The 19,839-nt window shown below is 41.5% G+C and overlaps 1 protein-coding gene across 1 annotated transcript; it reads right to left on the reverse strand.

The window, feature by feature from the left end:
- Positions 1–1,265: 1,265 nt before the first annotated feature.
- Positions 1,266–19,561, reverse strand: LOC104161426 (microtubule-associated tumor suppressor candidate 2-like; the record flags this gene model as incomplete). The annotated part of the gene is made up of 3 exons (XM_009699870.1): positions 17,270–19,561; positions 11,420–11,660; positions 1,266–1,472 (listed from the first exon to the last, which is right to left on the reverse strand). Coding segments are annotated over exons 1-3 (2,740 nt in total), but the record flags the coding sequence as incomplete, so codon positions are not given.
- Between the last annotated feature and the right edge of the window lie 278 nt (positions 19,562–19,839).

Below are 19,839 nucleotides of genomic sequence, written 5' to 3' on the forward strand. Positions count from 1 at the left end.
CAACAACATTTCTTGCAGAGATGTAGCTTAGATCTAATCAGAAATCAGGTAATTCTGTCCCTGACAAAGGTTTTATGTAACCAAAGACAAAAAGATTACACCACCAGATAAAAGGAAAAGCTTTCCAAAGGGGTAAATGTAGGGTAAAAGCACAAAGGAGAAGAGGTTGACTACCCTCAAAGTGAAGTTTACTAGGAAATAAAGAGAAATGAGCAATCAGTCTAACAGTAAAACGAGATGCAAGCGTATGTTTGGGGGCACTGGAAAATTTAGAACTCCCTGGACACATTAGTCTTTGGCATTTCAATTACCCCGTATAAAAGGGGAAAGAGAAAACCCTTAGGGTTTTTAACTATTTTAATTTTATTTATTTTAATTCATTTCAAATTAATACAAACACTGAAAGATTTAGGAGCCTACAGTATCTTGTCTCCTCTGGTGCTTTATATCACCTGTCCCCCCCGGCCTGCCCCCCTCCCAGTCTGATACCGCTTGCTTTGATATTGGCATGGTTCAGGCTCAATCCAGTCTTCAAAGAAAAATGGGCATGAAAATCCCTCAATCCCCCTTTCTGCTCCCAGCCCAGGGCACGCACACATTTCCCAAGGACTGCATGATCCACTGGGTATTATTTTGTACTTAATAAAATTAACAGTCTTTACAGAAAAAAGGATTTGAAATGACATTTCAGCCACAGGATCCTCCCAAGTCTGGTAGGTCAGACAACAACTACAATAACAGTTCTGATTTCTTTCATATCACTGGCACTGTTTGATTAATTTTCTAAACTAAGTTTAATACACTGCATATTAACAGGCAGGAAAAAAGCAGATGAGAAAGACTACATTGCTCATTTTAGATAATCTTTGTCCTAAACTGTTCTGCATGACTGCAATATACTTACCAAACACAGTTTACTGTGATTATTTACTTACTTCAGCTTGTAAGAAAGGGTATTTGAAGTAAAAACAAAACACAAAAGTGTCTCAGGTTGACTCTTAATGTCATTTTCTTTGCAGCAGGGAAACCAACCCCTTCTAAATGCAACGTACATTCAGCAGCTGTTCATCTATTATTAAGAATATTTTAAAAAAATTACACTGGGAAACTGGGATACCAAACCTACAACTCAGTGGCACAGAAGAGATTAGCGAGCGCTGTACAGATTATGTTGGTCCTAAATTAGACACAAACTCCAGTCTGGACAATCCTGGAATACATCTGTTCAATATCCCCCCGGAAAGAAGGACCCTTTTTGGACTTACGGTTGGTTGTCCTGCTTTGATCACTCTGAGCGCTGTCGTTTGACTGGTTGCTGGAGACAGAGGATACGCTTGAGCTCCTGACAAAACCAAATGCGGCCAGCTTAGCTGCTGGCAACCGTGAATAACCTGGAGGACGAAGTCCAGACTGGCAGGGCTTGGGGAGATTTGATTTTGCAGCACTCGGACATGAGCCTTTCTTAAGATCAACTGAAAGAAGGAAAAAGAAAGAAATTTTTATGAAGTAAACTAAACTGGGACGTACTGACCATTACCTGTAACATCTAGCTACATAAAGTAGCTCAGCTACATAACAGCTGCTCAAACTGCAAAACTTATTCTTTGTTCCACTAAAAAGTTCTTTGGAACAATCATAGGTCGTAAGAATTTTTAAAATGTGAAATGCAGCAAGGACCCATGAGGCATAACTCAAACTTCCAGCAAAGTAACGCAGTTCAAGTCTGCTAAGATTTTTTTTTAATGTTATCTTCTTTTATGCTGTATCACTTTCTAATTTTACATTTGTTATGTGCCAATTAAAAGAAACTCTTACACAGAGACAAACACGCTATGCGTAGCCTCCAATTTTGGAAACTCTTGTAGAACGTCAACAATCCTCTTCAAGGACAGAGGACTTCTTTGTATTCCATCAAAGAAAACACTTCTTTGAAGTCTCTCTCTCAAATTTTGCTAAAAGAAAATGCCCTTTTCTTGCACCAAGCCTGGGAATGAGGATGTGACCCGTAAAGTTGTACTTTTTAAACAAACCACCAGCCATTGCCACTGATGGACTTCTCCTCACTATAAACCACCAGCCTATGTGAATGACATCAAACAAGTCTCAGACAGTTGCCAATAGCCGGCTTGTAACAGATGAAGTTAGGCGACAACAGTCATTCAGCTACCGTGTCCGCCTCCGGTAACCACTAATGGGTCACCTGTCTCTAGCTTGTGTCCTAACCCATGTTCTGGTGCTCTTGCTTCGGCAAATTTTCCTAGGTAAATCCAGAACATAGGTCCATAAATGCTCCAAACTGTCTTTGTGGACCATTGGTCCATGAACATGGCAGGATTGTCTTCAAGGACCAAAGATTAGAGTTTGCTTTTGATTGGAAGGTCTGGATACCAAGTGGCTCTGGACCTCAACTGTACATAAAATTTGGACAGAGCTTTTATTTGTAGGTTTGACAATATTAGATTCCTGTTCCGGAATCTTGAGCAGCAAAAATATGTATTAAACAAAAAAATTAACAAAGTTCTCCAAAAGCTGACGCTAGAGTGTTTAATCGGTCACCAGGACCGGTGGGTTAGGAGACAAGGCAGCATTAAAACTACCAACATATTCTACCAGAAAAGGCCACAAAGTCATTCTTTTTCCATTCTTATTCAGTGAACACTTTGTGCATTAGCCTGACATATACTTCAAAGGAAGAAGTGAACATTCATAACATAAAAGAAAAATAGAAATTAACTGCACAGTAAGAATATAGTCTTCATATTATTACAGTATTTAATTCTTCTGTAAACTATGTAGGTCACAGCCTTATTAATTTTAATGAAGAATTACACTTTGAGGACACTTTATAGAAAACAAGACAAACTCCTTTGAGTGGAAAAACCTTATGGGGATTTTGAAAGATACTCGTGTATCTCATCACAATAATAATACTAAGCTTTGTTTAACAAAACTAAGCCCTTTTTTTTGAAATAGAAATACGTGTAATACCAAGCTAAAAAGTTTCATTATCCTATAAAATACATTCCGATACAAGTCAGCAAAAAATGCTCCTTGATTAACAGACAAAATCATTTATATACTATAGACTCTTAAAAAATGCATTTTTTCGTACCCGCTTGTCACAAGTTGAGGCCTTTTTTAAGACACAAGGAGATGGATGTCTGGTTGCAGCACCTTTACCAGCTCAGAGGAGGACATGTTGTGCAGAGTAACTCAAATGAAAATAACAAATATCTACAGTGTGTAATAAAAGACTGCTAACATCACCGTTCACTTTTCTGGCACCAACAGGGACAAATCTAGACTCTGATCCTGAATCTGGCTTCATGTGAATGATGTGAAGGTGTGCTCAGAGGTAGTTGTGGGCTCCAGGCTCAGGTGAAGAGCAGGCACGTGGGCATGGAGAATAGATACGCAGTGATGTTTACCATCAGTTTACTGCCAGGCTTTGACAGTGGTCTGCTACAGCTGCTTTATGGTTATCTGCAAAGCACCATCAAGCCAGACCTCTTCCCTCCCCACTGCTGGGGACATTCACGCCACATCAATATGACCCCACTGCAAGGCACTACAGAACCTGATCTCAACGTTTCCCTCAGTGCTACCAGCACAGATTGCAATTAGTGTGAATCACATTAACTGATTTTCATGGAGGAATGAGAAGTGTCCAGTGAAAGGCTTTAAGAGTCCCAAATGCTAGAAATGACATGTTAATCATCTTTTGGACGTGAATCACGTTAACTGATTTTCATGGAGAAATGAGAAGAAGTGTCCAGTGAAAGGCTTTAAGAGTCCCAAAAGCTAGAAATGACATGTTAATCATCTTTTGGACAGAATCTCTCTATTTGAGAGGACTAACACCGTCCTACATTAACATCTGCTCCACAGCGGGACTCAGATTGGCTTATGCCAGCGTAAGGCTGCACTTTTACCATGGAAGGACGATCCTGTGCTCTTCCACAATCGGACTCGTCATCCTCCCACCAATACCGATACAAACACTTCAGCGGTATTTTGGATGGGCCAGACCATCTTTCTTACCCAGCTGGCTGCACAGTCATACGCTTGCTAGTAGTTGGGCATGGCCAACCATCAGCTTCGCCAGCTACCGAAAGGACTAATTACAGAAGGGCAAGTGCAAGTGATAAAAGGCACACAACTCAGTGTGCAAAATACTCCCTGGGTTGTGTCGGTGATGGGACCAAGCCCAGGTAACATCCAGATTTGAAGCAGAGGTGAGTACCCGTGGCAAGTGGCTACAGGAGCAAGGAACCTGCCCAGGTTGGTGGCAGCAGGGAGAAGGTATGGGACTGTCTCTTGTGGGTTTTACAGGTTCCTGAAAACTGCACCAACAGGCTTGCACTATGTAAGCTAAGAGCTGAGATTCTCTTTTCCTGAGAATCTCTGAAAATTGAAGTGGAAGGAGAAATCTTCCCATTTTACAGCAAAAAGCTATAAACATCACAGATTTCCTGCAGCAGAATAGGGGAAATTCCACTGGGGCAGGAAGGGAAAGTGGTTAGAAATGGTTTTATTTAAAAAGCATTTGAAATGCGCTTGCTCTAGGGCGGTGAGGTTCACCTGGGACTCCCACATCCCCACTCAACTGCGGGGATGCCCACGCTGAGTCCCCAGGCTGTCCGTTCTCTGCACCGCCGCACGACCACACGGCACACCTAGCACCACGGATGTCACTGAAGAAGGAGAATTTCCTTAAAACCAGAAGGTTTTTGGTGACAAATTGCCCAGCCAGCTCTACTTTTTCTTCAAAATCATTCTCCCAGACCCGGGCAGAGGATTCAGTGTTTTTTCTCACACTTCCATGCATGTTTCAGTTTATGACTTCAGTTCAAATTCCCCCTGAACTAACGATATTTTGTATCTTGAACTCATCATCATCCTTAAATTATTTTTCACTTCTCTTCTTTGTAATCCAGCTCTTCTGTACCACGAGGACCTGGGGGCAGGACATTATCCTTATTAGGGATGCATTCAAATCCTTAAAGCCAAGTAATTTTGCATCTTCTTTCTCATTAAAATACATGAGACTATTGTACGCATTTTCTGTTCTAAATATCATCAAGTTTTACAATGGATGTTCTTTCTTTATTTCTGTTTCTGAGAAGTATAGAAGCACTCCTGCAAACAAGGTCTGGGAGTTCAAAACAAAAGTTATTTTAATGAGCAGCTTTCATTTTAATAAAAATATGCCAAAATAAGCTTAAAAAATTGGCAAAAAACGCTTTCCAGCTGTCTCACTGCCTGAAGCTAATTATAGAATTAAGTATTGTTGTCTGTATGGCACGCAACTGATTTTCTATGACACTTCAAGCTGTTCCCATCTAGAAACATGAAAACATTTTGAGGTAGCGACTGATTGACACAAACCAGATGTGCCTGGGGAGCCTTAAGAAAAGTCTGAGCTAGACTTTTTATGCATCTCCACTGCACATGAATTGCACCTCCATGCACACATATAAGCAACTTTAATGTGACTTCTCTGTGAAATCTGAAATAGGTTTCAGCTGAAATGAATGAAAAATTAAAGAAAGGAGTTACACAGATATGTTCTTATGAAAAAGAATAGCAGTTCAAGACTTCAATGCCGCTTGCGATTCAGGGATCCTTGGCAAGCCTTTGTTTTCTTGGGATGGGGTTTTTGGTTGTTCTTTTTATTTTACAAGCATTTCCATTAAAATTTTAATCGTTAAGTGTCATTTTCTCTCAGAAAGCTCACTTTCTTTTACAGGATGCTCTGAACATCATTATTCTCATTTCATATTGGGGAATCTGGGGCAAAGAAGTTACCTGCAAGGTCACTGAATTAGTCAGAGGTAATACAAGCAGAGTTAACCGACATCATCACTGATATCTTCGCAGATTAAAAACATATTGCACAGGTAAGAAACCTATCCTGTTGCCACTACCTTTGTGGTTTCCTTGTTATAGACAAAATGACTTCTCTCCGAACAAGAACTGAGGAAAGGGGCTTTAAAACAGAGGCTTTAATGATTTACACCTAAAGAGCAGCGAGCAGGTTGTGCCCAGCTCCCCTGACGGTCTGTCATCGTCAAGCCTGGGACAGTTCAGTTCCAAAGGCAAAACAGTTGTCTGTGCTGAATATCAATTAATTTCTGATCAGCCAGTCCACTGTCATACGGTAGGAAATGCTCATCTCCTCCTGAATCAGATTTGAAAGCCCCCACAAGCTGCTCTGTGCCTTCCCAACTCCCAAGGCAAGCCAAGGCTGGTTAGCACACTCTCACCACCCCAAGAATTTGTCAGCTCGTGTTTCATTCAAACTGAAAACGTCTGTGTTCACTTTGTAGTCAATGTGCAAAGCAGCAGCATCCCACAGAAACTTCCAGCAGAGGAATTGTCAACACCTGAGCCACACTCACTGCATTTTCCACAGAAAGCCCAGAGCAGCAAGGATGCTCCTCCGTGCACCGGAGCCACATCTCCTCTGCCCAGCTTCCGCTACTCGGAAGCGCTGCGGGTGCCCAGCCAGCGATGATGCTCGGCTCTCCCCCAGGAGGAGGTCGGGTACAAAGCGTTTGCCTGCTGCTGCACCCAGATACTGATACTGTTCTTATGACTGCCAATTTGGTACAACAGTCATATAGACAACCCTTCTCACATGATGTATTTTGGTGCTTTGAAGATGCAATAATTGTTGGGAGCAGAGAAGTGGCATATGGCTAAGTCGCAAGTATGGTGACAATGTCCGTAGCGAAACTCTGTTGAAGAAGTGTGTGTCTCCCTTTGAAGCACTTAATTTTTCTTTATGAAATACAGTCAGATTGCTCTCCCAAAGAAAACAGAGAGTGCCAACTGAAAACACTGCATATTAGTGGAGCACAGAGAATACTTTCTGAATTCTCCCCTTGTCAGCTCTTTCCTTAAACAACTAAGAAGTTTGCCAGCTCAAATCCAAGTACCTCAGACTGTAAACCTATAAAATAAGCACACAGCTGGAGTAGCAGTAATGCAACATTTCAGGAAGTAACCTCAAAATCCCTTTTTTATCATCAAATTTCATTGACTTGTTTTAAGTATTAGGTATTCCTGAGAATAAAGGTGAAAGCAAAGCTTTCCTACCAGGAGAAAGCTGTAGACATACTGTAGCATTCGTGATGAAATATATTACACATATGAAAAGACACATATAAACGCATATATCTGTGTGTGCGTGAGTAATCAGAAACATTGCTGTCCTGATTTATGTATAAATTGTACCTTTAACAAGAGTCAACTTGCTTAGAAATGAGAGGAACTGTTAGACCCTCAGGACTGGCAAATTTAATATACAGAGAGGTGACGAGGAAATAACATTTAATTAACTCACTCTTTGAGAAAAAATACCATAAAAACTACCGAAAAATGCAGAATTAAGTGATGTTTTAATGATGAGATGTCTGTTATACTTTTCAAAATCAGACATTAATCCCATCAAAATAATCAGCTAATTAATGCAAATCCTAACTGGCTTGCTCCAGGTCTTTATAACCAAGGAAAACATATTCATAGTTTATGTGTTACAGGCACCGTATCCTTCAATGCTTCTTTTGAATTACAAGGTTCCCATAGAAAGGGCAGAGTCGATTTACATAACATAGACAAATGTTAAGCTCTCGGAGACAGTATTGCACCTTGAAATACATCACGATTCAATGACTTTCTAACTTACCTACAGCGCAGAACACTTTTTCTTACAGTCAGGCTGTTTCCTGCCCCATTTGAGGTAAAGCATCACCTAAGGAGCAGCACTGCTTAATAAGGGACTCGCAGCCAATGCAAACACGTGTGCCCTGTCCTACAGACGAAGAAGGATCACCACCCCAGTCATATTTTAGGCTTCACACTTGGACATCACCCTTGTGGCATCATTCATTATTATTTTACTTTCTACCTGGTGTATCTTAAAGCTAATGAAACCTTTAATGTACTTGCACATCACAGCAGTTCAGGGATTTAATTATCAATTACTTTAGAGTCAGTTTTATGAGTATTAGTATATTATATGCGGGCCAAACCACTCAGCTTATCAGTGCTGCTGAAACAGTCTGCTACATTATGAATGGCATGGCAGAGGGGAATAAAATCCTCATTATGAGGCACTGCTTCTGTCCTCGATACTGTGCCATGGCGATTTCAGTTTAAAAGCCGCCGTGGCACCTCACACTTCGTCACGGGATGGCAACTGCCTGGGTCCTTCTGCTTCCATTACCCCAGGGCAGGACTGAAAATCACCAGGATTAGAAACTGGATTAAAAGCTCAGGATCAAGCTGCAAGAGATGCTGATTAGCACTCTTGAAGGCAGGACTGATACCCTTGACAGAAAAATACCTCCTAGTCCCCAGTTGATTTTGCTGTGGTCAGCCAAGCCCTCACACCCCACAACACCCATGAACGAGGGTCTTATCAGCTCCTCTTCCAGTATGCCGACCATGCCATATGATCATGCATTTCATTTGCTTATATTTGTAAACATGACTCTATCGAAGCTGCAGTTAATCCTGTTTCTCAAATATTGCATCAAAACCAATAACACAGATTAAAGTTTAACACCACAGCTAACTGTCGAATTAAGGGAAAGTGGTTGACAACAGTGTTGGGAGGGTCTGAGCCCCTCCGGTCAGCCCCACACCAGCCCTGGCATGCCAGGGGTTGCCGTCCCATCCAGCCCCTCCGTGGCCACCAAAGATCCATCTCTGCTCTGTGTTTGTGCACCAGCGTGGACTCAGTCACAGGAACCAGTTCTCCGCTACCCTTCCACTCCTATGCCAGTCTTGTCCTGTCTGCTGTCACTTCAGCCTCCTTCCTGAACAATCCATGCTTCTTAAAAGGAACTGTTAAAGATGAAAAGACTGGTATGCTGACCTATGAAGTTATACATTGCCGAGAGAAAGACTATCATTCGAGGTATATGAGGTAAAAGGCTTTGGACAGGGAAAAGGTGATTATAAGCCAATGTTGAATGGATAATTGGGATAAAATGCCAAAAATAAAAGAACGTAAAGTAACTAATATAAGATATCAGAAATACATGAAAGATCAATAAGGGGAGGCATTGAATCAACAGAGAGCAATGAGCAGTACTTTGCAACAGAATAAGATGTCACAGAAAAATTAAACACGTTCTTCATCTCGCAAGGAAAATGGAAGGTGAGACGCCAGAAGTGAAAACAATGTGTCCTGGGGTGGACAGTGAAAAACTAGAGACATTAGCAACCTCTCCAGAACAAGTCTTGGGTAATTTAAAATCAATACAAACAGTCAGAGCCCAAAGACCAGATGAGACACACTTTGGGATCCTGAAAGAGATGGCAGACAGATTATCAGACTACCGTGAATTATCTTTAATAGCATCTTTGAAACAGCGAGGTATCAAAAGACTAGAGAGAAACAAACAAAATCACAGTTGTAGGAAGGAAATTATGGAGAGCTATGAATTAAATTTGACCTCCAAAGTAGACAAGGTCCAAGGAATAATCAGTGATAAGATCAAAAAAACTCAACTTTTGAGAAATAGGAAAACTTTAGGAAATATAACTGTAGTGGAATAGGAATTGCACTAAGAGCTAGTGCAATTTCCTCATGTATACTTCTCATGCACCGGCATTTTTAAGGGCAGTATTACAGAGAATATGTAGGACTGATAGGCTGACACTGTTTACATTTTAGAACGTCACATAATATAGGAAGACAGTAAATTAATACATGCGAGTTCCTATATGATTAAAAAAGGCTAAGGAAAAATGACGTCTGCAGTCATCAATGATGCAGGATAATAAGGATGATGGATGAATAAAAATCAAGGCAACATCCATTTCTGAGGATCAGAAAAGACAGTGGATTTGTCAATAGGTCATATTCCTCTCATATCTCTCTCCCCAACTGGTTTCTGTACGCAATGGCTTACCCTACTCATATCCTGAACTTGCAGTCTCTTGCAGTTTCACTTAAAAGGAAAATATGATCCAACTGCTCTCAGCACCTCTATTCCCATGGTCAGCGCTGGCTGAACTCAACCCACAGGGCTGAACTGGTCTTTACTATCCAGCGTGCAATCTTGGAGTGTCTCAGAAGTCACCTACAGCTGAGCTTGGTCAGCTTCTGCTAATGGCATCAAGGCAGAACAACTCCAGATGCAGGGTGAGATAGGAAAGGATAGCGGCAACGGGCACCGTGTTACAGAGAACCTTGATTTTCTGATAAGCCCCAAATCCTGGCAACCTGTATTTCTGACTGGTACTGTCCCCTCAGGGTAAGTCAAGATGCTCTGACCCATTTCCATCCTAATTTTCTCTAAATTTCTTTTGCAGTTTACTATGGAAAAATGGACAGTGGGGAGAAAGAGTAATAGTTTTCAAATACCTGCAAAGAAGAGAAGACCCCACATCCACTCCAGATAGAAGAGGAAGTAAATTGCAACAAAGGGGATTAGGCAAAGCACTAGGAAAAACTTTTAACTTGAAAGCAGGTAGTGCATTGGAGCAGCCAGCTTTCAGAGCCTGCAGGATCTCATATTGAAGGTTTTTATAAATAGTTTTTCATGAACAGGTTAAATAAACATCTGTCAGAAGGAATCCCATCCTGGGGCAAGAGGAGGGACTGTATGACCCCAGGTCATTACTTAACTTTATCCCTCATGACTATTTTTAAAAATCTCTGCAGACATGTAGGCTGTTAAACAGCTGCTATGTTTCACTCTGGCAATGACTGATTTTCAGTGGCCTCTGAACTTGCTGCTGTTTAAATGTACATTGTTAAAACCTCCAAGCTTTTCCAGACTACCAAGGAGTGTCCTGCAGAAGTAATTATTATCTCTGTCTCGTGGCATTGAACACTTCTTCTTCCGACTCTTCCATTGCTTTTCCCTCCCCTGTAATTCTGCCCAGGCTCATGCTGAGCTGGGCAGTAACTGGGAATAAAAAGGGATTAGAAATGTTGTCTTCAAAGAGGTGTATACCAGGGCTTCAGAGAAACGAGATCTCTGCTGGCACATCTGAACACTGCCCAGGCTCTCAGAGCTCAACATAGTAGGGAACGTCATATTCAGATTGAATGACAGGGTCTTCAGGATGGAAGAAAATGTCCCATTATCTTCTGCAGGACAAAAGCAAAGATTTTTCAGCCATTTACAAGGAGGAGGAAGATAAAAAAGAGCACAATGAGAATTATTACTGAAATTGCTTCTCCTCCTTTGGCAATGACCTGTTAAACAACCTTTGTGCGAGTCCCAGACTCCCTAGTCAGCCTTGCTACAGGATAAAAAGACACACCTCAAAGAGTGCTATTGGAGCTTTGCAGTATCAGGTCAAGATGTTGCTCATTTTGTGATATTTCTGTCTGGAAAAAAAAAATAATTCTTATTGATAGCTACAGCTAAAGGAAAGAAAGTTCATATTTTACCTGAAGCATCAGGATGATAGAGGCTGGGAGCACTCGTTATCTCTCCTTGCTGATGGAGACAGGTACCTGAGGATCTTTGACTTGCAATGAGAATCCTGCTCTTGGCAGACGGTAACCTGGAGACTGCACCCAGTCCCAGCTGTGGCTTCAGTATCATGGTAGATCGGTAAAAACTTGGTGGGACCTCATAGTGAGTATACGGCGGAGGGCAAAATTCATCTTTCGCAGGCCTTTCCCCAACCTACAGAAAAGTCATTAACACAGGTATTATGCAATAAATCAATAAATCCAGAAAATATGGAGCTTTAAATTGCTTGTAAAGGCTAATTTTCCCTCCTTGTGAATCTAGGCTTCAAAGCACTGCAGGCGGATCATCGTTTTCAAAAAGAGACGGTTTTACCATATGAATCGCTCTCCAAAAATATGCACATTACAGTCAAAACGCAACTAAACACGAATAAAGAATTGATGCCTTCCCCAAAAGAAAATAGACAAATGGAAGGTCTTCAATTAGTGAAAATGAAGTTACTGTTAAGTCCTGAAAGGAGATATTATTTAGAGGTAGATATACCAAGAGAGCGTGTAAGTGGAATTTTTATTAGAAGTTATTTAAAATAGTCTTACTGAGACACAAACTTGGGGGAAGTCAGTTTTAACTTAGTTAAAAACAAAGCTGAAGGTATTTTAGGTTAATTTTATCAGAGAAACGGTGTTGTCAAATCATTTGTGTGAGGAAAAAAAAAAAACCTCTACATGTTCTTACAGAAAAATGTTCATTGTAATCCATGCCCCTGAAGTTGCTAAAAAGAAACCTGGTTGTGGAGGTGGGTACATTTCTGTACATTACATTTTCAGGGGGCTGTTGAATATTCAAAATCAGACCTATAAAACCCAGCCACCCATTTGAACTGGAGAAAAAAAAGCAAATTTGCAGATGTGAAACATTTACTGTTTATCACAGGTAGACACCGCTTTGCCAAAATCAGTGACAAATCTCTCCGTATTTTAACAGGCGTATACTGTGAGGACAGCACAGTACGTTCCAGGCTGGAAGTATTTCCAGCAAACTGGCTGTTACTGGGGAACTTGCAGTCAGGGAACGACCTGGACCCCCAATTCAGCCCTTGCATCTTTCTGTGCTCAAGCTGGGTTCTGACTCCCACCTCGCTGGGCTGCTCTGGGACTCGGGACAGGGATGCAGAACAATGTCAGTAGTTTTTGTCTCCCTCATTTGCAAAGAACTGTTTGTTTTTCTGCGTAGAGTCCAATTTCTTTACCATTTTCTTATAAAATGCAAAATCATCATAATGTAGAAAGGACTCACGAATATTTTGTCAGTGCATCCCATTTAGGTCACAGGGAAAGAAAAAAAAAGGAAAGGAAATAGGAAATAGGAAATCTGAACTAAATTTATTTAAAAATTAATCAAAAAGAGCCATAGGCTACCTAGGAAGAAATGTAACTGCCAATTAATTAACTGTGCTGTAAGTTATGATGCATATAATATGGCAAATCAATTTCTATTTAGCAATTATAAGCATTTAGAATATGCACTTCAACATTGGCTATAAAAGCTTTGATCCTAGCTGCCTCAGGAGCTTTAATCCTAATTTAGCAAATCTTTAATATGCTAAAAGAGACAAGATTGGCCTTAAACTATTAAATAAAGAATCTTTGAGGCCTTTGCACAGGAACTAGAAGGGCAGATGCAACAAACACTGAGCATTATATTTTTGCTCTAAATTTTTTCCTGTGTTTGCCATCCTATTTCCTGCCATTAGATCTCCCCGTTTCCTTTTTTATTACACTCCTATGACTTATTTCTACAAGTTAGGATGCAGTTTTTTACTGTATAGATGATTCTTTAGACTTGGACTGCAGGAGATGCTTAGCTTCTTAGTTTCAGCTTCTGGATATGAGACTGTTTTCCTGGATAAGATTCAGTTACCTTTTCTCTCCCTGATGAATTTATTTCAATCGGATTCCACTATACATTTCCTATCATTTCATATTTAACTGGCAGTGAACATACCAATGCCAAGTACTTCAGTATAAGAAATAGAGAAAAATCTTTAAATGTAGAAACCATGCATTTTTGATAAACTGGGTCAGCTTAGCCAAACCTTCAGTCAGCTCATTTTTTTTCATTATTGACAGTATGCTAGGAGTAACACAAAAGGACAACAAACATGCACAAAAACCCAATCAATCACAAGCATAAAACATTTTCTCAAGCTGAGAGAAGTGAGAAGGACTTAGAATTGAATCATTTAGATAGGAAAAGACCCTTAAGATCATCGAGTCTAACTGTAATTTACGCAAATCTCTCTGAAGAAATAGATGGTTTTTTGAAGAGCTCAGTTTTAGGGGACATAAGTTTGCTATGAAAACACATTATTTTTTCTTTTCTATTTAACAGTGAATTTATAAAATGTAAAATTCAATTGGCCTCAATACAATTGTATGCAATTATTGATTATAAGACCATTTGAAAGCTCTTCAGAAAGATGTGGATCAATATGAGACCTGTTAGCATCCTGTAATAGATTTTTGTATGACGGGATTTTAAAGAAAAGATCTGTTGCAGCAACTAAAAAGAAGTCCAGCTCAGAGTTTTGTTGTGTGTGGCTGGCTGCTCATTCCCCACTCACCCCATTTAATGGATTTGTTAGAAAGGGCTGGAAAGTCTGCAGCAAATACTTGGAGCATGCAGGAATTTCCACAGGCTGGGTAATGCCCAGCAGAGCTGGCAGCACAGTCAGCAGGTAAGGATGCCCAACACTTTTCTTCGTATTGTTTTGTTTATAACATCATCAAACATTAATGCCTCAAGCAAGAATTTTCTTGTCAAGTGCCTGCTTCAGGCAACTATTGGGGAAAAGAGTTGGTGACATTGGTTTGGGCAGTTCAGATAATGGGATTAGGGGGGAAAATTGCTGGTTTGACTACGTATTAAACAACTCCCACTACCTCTTTTTCCCCTACAAGCCTTTAGTTTCACCAGGCTCTAGTTCACCAGCACAGCTACAGCCTTCGGGTCCCATGGGTTGCTCTGTTACTTCCCACGGAGGGAACTGGGAACACAAAGTGGCCACAAATTCCCACTGGTGCTGGCTAGAAGAGGCTGAGGTCCACGTTGGGATGAGGAGCCCACGTTGTGATGAAGTATGTGGATAGCAGCAATCTGCCCCAAACAATGACTTGGTTTTTTAAGCATTTCACATTGAAAGGGGTTTTCTACCTTTTTATTTTGGGGACAAAGACAGGCGTGAAAGATCTACCTCCACACCATGCCCAGGTTCCAAAGAAAAGCATTCGAGGAGCCGCCAATGCCAGAGGCAAGGCTGTCCATTTAACCTTAACTCCAGTTCCATGATGGACCCAGCCTCTAAGCACAGCTGGATTGCCTTCACGCCTGAGCTGGGATTTTTGTCTGAGCTGCCCTACGTGGGCTTTAGCTCAGACCGCTCACAGAGCTCTCCAGGTCTTGCCTTGGACTCTCTCATCTGAGACAGCATCTCCCTATTTTTTCTAGCTCATGGCACCCAGACAGTTCTTTAATTGTTCCTACCATTTAGCTAGCTGATGGGTCCTTAGAGATTACAAGTCTGATTGATAGCACCTATTAACACTCCCTATCATAGCTATGTAAAGAGCTATAAAATGCTAATCAAAGCGCTCCAAGGCCCAAACTGGATTTATGAAATAGGGCAATTTGGGATTTTTCCTCTCACAAAGACAGTAGCCATCCTGCCCCAGCATCTCCTTGTCTCCAAAATCTCTGCATCTTCAATGCTGTCCCTTCACCAGGGTGATTTTGATCCATCTCAATCCAATCTATTGGTTTCTTTCAGACTACACATCAGTCATCTGCCATGAACCCATACTGTGCACAGCTGCTGTTATAAGCATCTGTCCACTTCCATGGATCAATCATTTTCCTTTCTCTTGATCCATACTGGAGCCAAATCAGTCCCCTTTGCATTCCTCTAACTGACAGGAGAGTAAGGCAATTGCTTTTAGGGTGGCAGCCCAAGAAAGCAGATACCACCTTCTGCTATCAGCTCCTGACTCCTGGACTAATGCAAACTCATAATACAAACTGCAGTTTGATTGACTTTCCCTTCCCAGCCTCTCCTCCAGGCAATCCAGCTTCTCTGAAGAAGCAGCTTGCTTGAGTTCAAATCTTTCCTCATGGAAACACCCAAAGTCATATTTCTTGGAGGAGTTGGGAAGGATGCTTTGGATCTTCTCCAGCCCATAAGTGTCCTCCTTCTAACCCTAGTCTAGAGTAAATTGTGCTTCAGACTTGCCACAACCTGAGTCCTTCTCAAGTTGAGAACAGTCCTCAGCGGTGCACTGAAATCGGTCCTTTGCTCCCAGATGGGTTTTCTTATCCTGCCTGATTATCTGAACCCCAACTGTATGGGTCATAGACACCTATGGTCCTCAGAGGGTCATGTCATCCTATAAACAGTCAAACAGCTGCACAATCCGCATTTCTTTGGCTTTAATTTCCATTGCCATACATTAAATGGTAATAATCCAGTAATTTTCCCTCACCTTACGAGGCGATTGTGCAGATGTACTAATAATGGCTAGCACAGACAAGTTCACAATGGCTTTAATAATTCCTCCTCTGCATGCAAAATATAAGGGACAGAGCTTAGTTAGAAGTGAAAGGGCAGCGAGCACTGTTATTTCTGTGTTTGGGATCAGATGGTGCTCTCTGAAAAACTACAATCCATGATCAGTTCAGTAGGTTGCCTGTTAACACGCCATAAAGGCCAGTCTACACTCACACATGGTATCTTAATTTGGGTATTGGTCAGCTTTTGATTGTCAACACTGTCACCAAATCTATTATTTCAATGCTGTTCCTTGGATAAATACTGTATGTAGAATGAGGCAGGCATTAAAGTAGCCTCAATAACACCATGAGACACACAGCAAAAAAAAATAGTAATTTTTTTTTAAAAAAGATTGCTTCAAATGAAATACACTTGTGTTATCTTCACTATTTATATGAAAAGCTTGGTTGTTGAGCTACCACAGGTGCCAAGCAGCAGACACAAGGGCATATCACAGACCCAAATGTAGCTCCCTCTTCCCTGTCCTTTCTCCACTTTCCAAGCAAGGTCAGCCTTCCTCCACTGTGCTTATCTCCCAGCAGGGATTTCAGGGAACCTGCCCATCTTATCAAGTTGGAAAAAAAATGAGGTATCAGGAGCCAGAATTGGTCAGAAGGACTTCCATCACCTTTTGGCTGCTCGGGAAGGCTTTCCAGGGAAAGGAGATTTCTTATTTGAGGCGCAGGTCAATGTAACATATGGCATTAAAATGACTCAGAAGTAAATCTTTTCCTGTGTGATAGATATAATCTAACAAGAGCTCTGATCATCCCTGGGTTTCAGTACAGCTAAACAGAAGGGTATTAGTTTAGACCTCTAGTGCTCTGCCTGCAAAAACTTGCCAACTTTCCCATTAAGAAGGAAAAGTCTCTGTGGGCAAATTACATTCATTTCCCAAAGCTATTCTTGGGGAAAAAAAAAAAAAAAGAAATATCATTTATGAATAAATTCAAACAGCATGTCTTTTCCTTTCTAAACATCCCTATTTATACTACTAGCAGGTGACTGGTTTGCTGGAAAACATTGGAGGAACACAGTGACAACTTCCAGTTGCCAGAAGTGCCAGAAATGGTTAAGTAACTTTATTTCTAATGATCACGCATTGCCTTGACTTGACTTATTTCTTATCTGAGGTTTGAGAATTGACTTCTGGCAGCAACAAGTAAGCAAATGATCATCACCTGGCATACAGAAGAACCTGTCAAAGCTGCCTCCTTACCTCCTGCAGAAACTTCTCGCTCATCGGACCAAAGTGATGGCCCGGTGGCCTGATTCCTGACACCACCAGTCCAGAACTGAAGAGTCTTGGCTTCTGGAGGTCAGGTTTAAATTTGTCATACAGGATGCTGGCAGGCTTTGCCTCTCCTCCGTTGGATGCCTTCTGCTCCGTAGAGATGGACATGCCACACGCAGGGCTACCAAAGGGCAGCCCTGCTGGTGCAAACGAAGGGTCGAGCTGCTCTATCGAACGAGGGTTTCTCCTAATGTATGTGATGATTTTAGGTCTCACAGGTTTGGGCCTGGGTATGGCAGGTTTCATCTCGATGCCTTCTTCCAGCTTTTCACTGCAGTCACTCTCCTCACTCGCCTTATCTGCGAGGGAGCCCTTGGAGTGGACCAGGATGGGTTTGGGGATGGCACTGCTGCAAGCAGTCTTGATAGGCACTTTAGGGGATATATTTAACAACTGTGTACTGTCGATGGGAGGTAGGACTGAGGAGGGCGACAGTTTGTCAACATGAAGTGCATAAAGGTCCTTCAAATTACTGTTTGATAGTGTGGGCTGACTATTAACATCCAGCGTCACCACCGGGCGCACGGGAGTTGGGACACATAAAAAGGCATCAGCCTTTGCCGAAACGTTACAGCTCTCTGGTGCTTCCTCGGGAGGATGTTTCTGTGCATTAGCTGTCTTTTTACTTGGAACTGAAAAGCTCGAGGTTTCCACATCGCTGTCGCGGTTGTCAGGTTGTTGGTTTGACGCTGTTTCTGCACTGCGCGCTCCGTGCTGATCTGAGAGATCAGAAGCAGGCACAGCATCATCTTCCATGCTTCCTTTGACTAGCATCAGTTTATTCTCATTAACTTTCAAGGGTTTGCTGTCAGGTAGATTAATGTTATGTATAAGAGATATCTGTTCACCAACCGTTTCAGCGCAACCTGCATCAACTTCATGTAAATTTTCCTTTTTTCTAGGTGTCACTTTGCCACTGGATTTACTACCGCAGGTGAGTGGGAATATTGTTTCCACTTCTCTGTCAGTAAAATATTCCTCATCAACCTGGCTAGTTGCGCTGCTGTCACTGTCATTGCCTCCTCTCCCTTCCTCACCAATGGTGATGTTATCACTTAGCAATTTCTCATCGGGATAGGTTCCCACCTGGCTTGACAATGGATCCTCTACTTCATTGCAGGTGTCTTGAAAATGGGATGCTTGAAATTTTAATGCATCGGTCCCAGAGCCTTTCTGCTCCTGCATTGCTGTATTTTGATCTTTCTGACATCCCAGGAACTCTACCAGCATAATTCTTTCAATCTTTTGTTGACACGTATTTTTAGATTGTAGAGATGGTGCAGTCTTCAGCTCCAGTTTTTTACTTTTATCACCCTGACCTAACTGTGCTTCTGATTTACTAGCAATCTCATTGGGCTTAACAGCTGAATGCTGAGAATGAGAAGTATGCAGTGTGCTTTCAACGTTAACATTTGGTACATTTTCTGCTTTACTTATTTTCTTGTTCCCTGAGGTAGATGGTTTGGAATAAAATATAATATTTTCCTCTGAGGTATTGTCAAGTGGATGAAACACCATCCCAAGAAAATGATCCGTGGACGTTTTTTGTGATTTCTCTGTATTCCCTATCAAATGGTGAGACCTGTCGATGGAGTCCAATGATGCAGAAAGAAGACGTTTACAGGACACAGGGCCGACGCAGTCTTTTGCAAATGTTTCAGATTGAGGAGAGAATTTACTTGGTCTTCCCAAAGAAAGCCTTTTTATTCTCTCCATCTCCGCAGTCCTGGACATTTTACCCTTAGAAAAGTTCTGGGTAAAGTCAACATCACCTTTGGGAATAACCTCCAGGTTGGCATCATTTGTGCTACTTTTTAAATTGGACAGACTTTGTCCTCGACTAATCCTGACATGCTTTGATATATCCTTAGTTTCGCTGGTCCTACAATCTTTCCTGATTTCCCTGCTTGTGGTGGGGGGCAGCTTACTTTCCTGTACACCAGTGTGACAGGTCCAAGAGTCTTTGAAGGTCAGAAGTTTATTCTGCTCTGTATTCAGATGACTAACTTTCTCTGATCCTCCAGAGTGTATATTCCCACTCTCATCTGTCAAATCACGTTTCTTAACATCCCCTTCAGTAGTTCTAACTTTTGTCAAAATTTGGTTGGCATTGGTATCCCCAACACTCACTATGCTTTCATTGTTATTTTTTATTTCACTGCGGTTGTCCTGAAGCTGGGCATAACATGACTTGTTTGGGATTAGCGGAGCACTCATCTTGAAGCTTCAGGTGACTGCTTTTTTGGCAGTCTTAATTAATGGAAAGCTTTTTTTCGCTATCAGGTTAGCTATTATGCATGCTTCAGTTATATGCTTAAATCATAAATTGATCAGTAGAAAATTCCTCGCCAGAAAGTTTGGAGTCTCTTGTCAGAGTCACATTTTTGTGCTGCTCAGTTGTCTTTCATGCAGCCTCTGGACCTAGAAAATCTTTACGACGTGCAGTACAGAGGTTCAACAAAAGCAAAATAGATCTGTCAAGTTCCCTCTGAATG

The sequence above is a fragment of the Cariama cristata genome, unplaced genomic scaffold, assembly GCF_000690535.1.
Source record: "Cariama cristata isolate BGI_N322 unplaced genomic scaffold, ASM69053v1 scaffold3145, whole genome shotgun sequence".
NCBI classification, from domain to species: domain Eukaryota; kingdom Metazoa; phylum Chordata; class Aves; order Cariamiformes; family Cariamidae; genus Cariama; species Cariama cristata.